This window comes from Fusarium pseudograminearum, chromosome 4 (assembly GCF_000303195.2).
Source record: "Fusarium pseudograminearum CS3096 chromosome 4, whole genome shotgun sequence".
Classification (NCBI taxonomy): domain Eukaryota; kingdom Fungi; phylum Ascomycota; class Sordariomycetes; order Hypocreales; family Nectriaceae; genus Fusarium; species Fusarium pseudograminearum.
The window spans coordinates 316,256-322,518 of record NC_031954.1 but is presented as its reverse complement, the minus strand read 5'-3'; the positions used below and the strand labels follow the sequence as shown (position 1 = coordinate 322,518).

General features: G+C 43.7%; 1 protein-coding gene across 1 annotated transcript, besides 6 other annotated features; it reads right to left on the bottom strand.

Annotated features, from left to right (window-relative positions):
• Window positions 1–37: a repeat region.
• Window positions 38–41: 4 nt separating this feature from the next.
• Window positions 42–77: a microsatellite.
• Window positions 78–127: a repeat region.
• A 75-nt stretch (window positions 128–202) lies between these two features.
• Window positions 203–258: a repeat region.
• A 19-nt stretch (window positions 259–277) lies between these two features.
• Window positions 278–400: a repeat region.
• Window positions 401–412: 12 nt separating this feature from the next.
• Window positions 413–450: a repeat region.
• Window positions 451–1,819: 1,369 nt separating this feature from the next.
• FPSE_10144 (uncharacterized protein) lies at window positions 1,820–2,591 on the bottom strand (the record flags this gene model as incomplete). Its single annotated transcript, XM_009263261.1, has 3 exons — window positions 1,820–2,260; window positions 2,340–2,405; window positions 2,559–2,591. The coding sequence occupies 3 exons, from the start codon at window positions 2,589–2,591 to the stop codon at window positions 1,820–1,822; spliced, it is 540 nt and encodes a 179-aa protein (XP_009261536.1).
• Between the last annotated feature and the right edge of the window lie 3,672 nt (window positions 2,592–6,263).

Sequence of the window (6,263 nt, the reverse complement as noted above, 5' to 3'; positions counted from 1 at the left end):
ATTATATTTTTATTATATATTATTTAATAATAATTAAGATTTTTATTATATTTATTTATTTATTATACTTACTTATTAAATATATTATAATAATTATACTTTAAATAATAACTATAAATAATAATTACCTTTAAAGATAGATTATATATAGACTTTTAAATAAGTTATTAAAAGCCTTAATTATAAAAAGGCTAAACTTATCTTTTTTAAAAATATTAAAATATCTTTTAATAATATCTATTATTATTAATATAAAAACCTAAAGAAAAATAACTCCTTTTATAATATTAATAAGGCTTTTAAAAATATAATTAATAATCTATTTATTAAAATATACTATTTTAGCTATATAGCTTTTTAAATATTTTTAATTATTTATTATAGTAATAAAAAGAAAAAAGCCTAAGAGAAGATTATTATACTTAAAGATAATATTAAAAATAATATTAAGGATAATAGATTTAGCAAGGAAGAAAAAGAATTACTATAGGCTATAGTTAACCTATAGCAGTAATTAGCTAATTAAGCTAAAGAGGATAGAGAAGTTATAATATTGCTTTATTACTAGTGTTAATAGGGGGGAAATCGGTTATAAGCTAGGAAGCTAGACGCAATCACACAATAAAGGGCACACATTGAAGTTTTTCGCCCATCTCAATCAGACTTGGCATGACTTATTACATCTCCTGTGATGGTACTATTAATGTGCATCCATTGATATTACTCTTATCTCAATTGAAAGCTAATAAACATTTATTCTAGTGACTGAACTTGAGAACTTCCAGCGTTGTTGTCTTGGGCGTTCAGTAACCTTGGTGTGATTTGTAGTTATGAAGATTAATCATGACACAGACTCTAGTAAGCTGTGCCACATTACTTCTAAGTACGCGTCGTCATTGCTGTAGCAATTGCTTCTGTAAGACATAGAACACCATGAACCCTTAGTCACTCGACGGTATAAGTAATAAAGCCGATATGATATACACTGAATATAGAACATAAGTTCGCAATTAATTCTTTTACTAAGAATTGTCTAGGCAATTAAGCTCCCATCTCTCTAAGACCCAACTATAGACCTTTTAGTGTATTTGGTGGTTAGTACCACTAAAAAGGCCATTTTACCCTGATCACTTCTATATATTACCTGGCTTCAATGACAAAAAAAGAGACGGTATCTTCCATCCGTTCAAGCCTCTGGGTTATCATCGCATAATGAAGCTGCCTTACTCATTCTCCGCTGTGGCATAATGTGGACCGTGATCAATTTAATGGAAAAATACGGTACTTGAGGTACGCTTGATCTCTTAGTCAAAACAATAAAACTTTACTAACTGGGTATTCCGCTTTTGTATCTTCGATGTCTCCCGCTGATCAGCGACTTCTCATTGGATTACTCAACCACACACTAAAAGGTCCATAGTTGGGTCTCTAAGAGATTGACAGGTCTGAAGAAACGACTGTAGCTGTGAAGAGTGTCTAGAAGGATCACGTTCCCAGTCATAGACCGGATTATGATGTACGAAGTTTGCTCTCAGGGCATTTTCACAAAGGTCAAGCTGACAGTACTGGTGGTATTAGCAGAGCTCATCTTGCGTATTTCTGATGGAAAGGCCGTCCTCTAGAAGGCTTGTAGGCTAGACAACTACGGGGCTTTGCGCCAGGCACATATGTCAATTGAAAGCATTAATGAAAGCGTGGGTGTGACAGCATCTGGACTATTTCGTTTTTCGCCTTGTCTTGTCGTCTGTCTTTTACAACTGTGTACTTATGCTGAACAGTACATCACCAGTGAGCGGCAACAACCTGTTCCCAGTAGCCATTATTGCGGGTTTGGTCTCTCAATGTCATCTCTATTGAACTGCCAGTACGAAGGCGCGTTAAAGAGATTCTGCAGAGGGTGGCTTCCACCGGCAACCACCGAATATCCTTCCATCGTTTTGCGTTGGGGGTTAGGTACTGCATCTATCATTATTGCCACGTATTCATGCCACTCCTGCACAAGCATAGCGTGGTCTTGTTCGCTGCCGATGTGCTGTACAATGGTCTTGACATTCATTGGCTTCACATCTTGCTGCGACATAGCATATGACACGCTCAAATTGCGCAAAGTGCCGACGATAATCACTCTCAAAGCAACAGGTGGCTCGTGTTGCTCATTATTGTTTACGTCAGCATTCCTGGAGGACTTGGCCACCATCATCTGACGTTGAACGAATTGGGTTTGGTCGCCATGGCCCTGGTGCACGCGCACCTTAGCCCACTGTTTCTCAAGGTTGTGCCGGTCTGGGTATTGAAGTTGTGAAAACCGTTGATTCCACAAGCCAAGCGGACGTAGTCACCTCCAGATCGCCGAGGTCGGGGGCTTGAGTTAGCAGCTTGTGGACATACTCGTTCAACTCATTGTCCTATCTGTGATTAGTGGCGGCCCATTTCACACCAATGCTGTATGTGACGCGTTAATTGTAGTCACAACGGCCGGTTAGCAGAAAGCGAGCGCCACTGCACTCAAGGGCCGCCTGTATGACCTCTCCTCGTATCATGATCTTCACATAACTCACGCCCTCCCAATTGCGTTCTAGGAGACAAATCATGGTGTGGGCAAAGAACGCCAGCGCGTCCTTATAGATTACCTTGGCTATTAACATCAATCCTCTGCGTCTCATCTTGATTTCTAGAGCCTTGGAAACTGAGCGGAGTTCGTCAAGATACAAGGCTTCCAAGGCCGCGCTCACGTTCGAGCGTGGAGTTGCTGCAACGTAGGTGGAACGCGTAGGAAAGGCTCGCTATACGTTGTTGCGGTACAGGTTTCGCGGATAGATAATTATACGTACTCCAATTAGCTGTTTCTTTAGTTGGACACGGTATCCTTAGTATAACGTCGATTTCACAGTTGCCGTCGCCTTCTGCATCGAAGACAACGCTTTACTACATCATCAGCGCGGTTGTACACGAACATCGAGGTATGATGCTTAAGATTGGCAGCGCGCCCCAGTGTTTCCGCGTCATAGACCAGAAGCCTTGTTTTGCTGATTATTTTGTTACTGTTGAGTGTCGACAAGACCTCCCCTGTTCTCTGACTAGGTCAAAGACTGGAATCGCGTTTTTACCAGTAGCACCGATTCGCTCTTTCCATGATGACGTCGACATCAACCTGGCAACGCGCGTCTGCGAAAGATTGCTAGCGGTAAATAAGTTCATTGATGCTTGCACAGGTTAGCTAGTTCAGCTTCAATGGTCTAGTGAGCATCTCCGTTCGTGTAATTGTTGATGACCACATTTATAGTCTCTATCATGATAGGGCGTTCCAGATAATGAATGCAATAGTCCCACGCTTGCCAATCCCAACATATAAGCGCATTATTTTCGCGATGATATGTTTCCGCGTCGTTGTAGCCCTCAAGCAGCTTCATGTATCGCGTCAATACTTGGACAGAGCTTTCACCGACGTCAAGGCGGCCACAGCGAACTTATTTGAGACCATTCTAAATGACACCATTCTGAGAGATTGTCAGGCACGTCGTGGCGAAGATGGGCAGTATGAACCGCGCTCGTCTACCTTGGGCATCGTTTCAATGATCGTCTTGCTCCAGCCGACATTGTAGACGTCCCATTCGCTGCGTAACATGACATGCCCTGTCAGTGAGCCTATTGGCGCCATTTCAGGTCCCAGAACATTGCAAACCATCTGGGGTCCAGACCTACACCTGCTTACAGTTTTTACTCATAAGCAATTGCCTTGCCTACAAATGTAATCTAGCTTATCTCCAACTGTGATTCCACAGCACGTGAGACCTCGTTCACGTATGAAGAGGATCCGGGCATCTGGCTTTCAGCTGGTGGATTTGTAGTTGTCCACGGAAAACAGAAAAAGTTCAATCGAAGTAACTTCTATGCTAGGGTTAGCGTTAGGATAACTGACCATGTCGCAAGCAGTCAAGAACTACTTAAGCTGGAAAGATAGTTCGCGTATTTGCTGGTGGAAAGAAGCAACTAAGTGTCACCTGCGAGATTGACCCCTTCAATCACAGTCTTCATTGCGCGTCCATTGCGTATAGTACCGCATCAACTGAGCAAATTGGGTAGCGCGCGCCATTCCAAGCTATCCTGAAGAGCAGATATTATATGCAGATCTTCCTTATTGATATCAGACTGGCCAGCTAAAAGAGAAGAATCATATCCACAAGAGGTTAGAGTAAAGTGGCGCGCACTACCTAATTTGCTCAGTTGATACAGCATACGTGTCTTGGGCAAATGACGCGAAAATTCGCGCCTTGATGGACAGATGTACCATAGACCATGGTGAGGTAGATGCATTCATACAAAAGACCCGCGGAGTAAACCTAGACAAGCAGGTACTTAGCTATGGCTGAGAGTAAATCCCACCGCACAAGTTCAGTCACTTTGTTGCGTGTCATCTTGTACAAGCCGGCGATGTCAAGTGGTTGCATCTCTTGTTGCCAAAGTGGCTTGGACATTGTTCGGGCGAGGCAGCGTGCACGCGACACGTAGGCGGGGCTTGCCATTGTGTTTAAACGGTGGGTCCGGCAAGATGCATCCGATCCACCCGCACTTTAGCTATGGGGCTACCCACGATAGCTTCAATTTAACTTTCCCCTCATTGTAGTCAGCAGATCGGCGGCCATTTCGATGCAACGTGGCTAGTGGAGCAGTCAGATCGCCAATGCACAAACTCTGCCTTCGTGTCATAACTTCAAGTCCACATGTCAACGCTCCCACCAATTTGAACATGGAACTTGAGGTAGTTAGCATAGATATCAAGACAGGACGTGGCATTGGGAAAGGGGCAACAGGCCAGTCACGCAGTTGTTCATGCATGTGCGATCACGTATCCTCACGCAGTCTGGGAGGCTTACAGGTCATTGGCGGATCACATTGCCGCGCCTGCTGACAAAGCCGAACAGCCGACTTACCAATCATGTCCCGTTCTTGTGCCGAAGTGCAGCCGGATAGATATCAAGAAGCCCAGCTGTTCAATCTGTCATAGCTTCCCAGGCGATAATCTTGCTCCTGTATTTATTGTCCCATTGTGTTTTCAACCCTATCACACCAAGGTATATCACTCATCTGCAATTGGCGATAAACAGCTGCTAATATTTACTCGTGTCGATCACAAGTACCAGTTGTGAGTACAGCTGCTCACTAAACGGCTCCCAGATATGGCAGTTCCCATTTCCTTGATTGCTGTGGTGACCACTTTGGAGATGTCAAGCTTATTGCAGACTGGACTGTGAGTCTGCAGTAACTAATGTCTAGATTACTATAACCTACTTGGTTTCTCGTTCTGGTATCGCCTTGGTATTGAATAGATATTGTTTCATTCTGCAAGTAGCTGGTGGAAGGACCCAATTAAGTCGTGGTGAATGAAACACACATATACAAGTGATACCAAGGCTGTCGGTAAACGACATCTCTGTTGACAGAGCCAGGTGGGTACGGTTAAAGACTGAACCCTGATGGAAGATCGTCGGCTAATAGTCGGAACACAATGAGCCGTTCACGCCCCCAGCCATCTTGAGACTCAAGTTCGGTGGAAAAGTACAATACTGTGAAAGCCCGTCGCGGAACGTCGCTTCTCTCTACTTTATTTGAATCACTATTGATGTCTCAGCAGCCGATAACAGTCCTAGGTCCATGTGATGTAGACAGAGCTAGTGTTTTCAACGCACCCTGTTGCTTCTTGCTCGAAAGGCTAGTTGGGGCTGCATCCCTCCAACTATTTTCGCATAGTATAAGAGCGCATTGTCAATGCCGGCAGAATGGCGTCATTCCACCACGTCAACACTGACAGACAGACCCTCAAAAACTGGGTTGCACGATAGCAGAGACTATTCATGCCGTGCCTTGATGAATGAGTTCCTTATCGCGTAGCTGGTTCAGCGCCTATGCTATCAGAACTGGTTATACAAGTCACAAACCTCCAGCCTGTACCCGTCTGCACGGAGAAAAGAGGTTACAGTAAAGATGAAATACCTCATGGAGGCGATCAACTCGCATGGTAGTACACAAAGCAGCGGCGAATGATGTACCTGAGTCAAGTCAAAAGTGATTGGTTCGATGTTGGAAGTCGTTCTTCATCACGACTTCTGCTAGTAGGCTCTGGATTGTAATATTATACGCGGAACTCAGCACCAGCTCACCAATTGCCAGCGATCAATTGTCAGGGCGTGATTTACTTGCCACACATTGCATTTCGAGGACGACAGTTGGGAAGTGTTGTGTTTGCTCTCTGATATATCAATAAA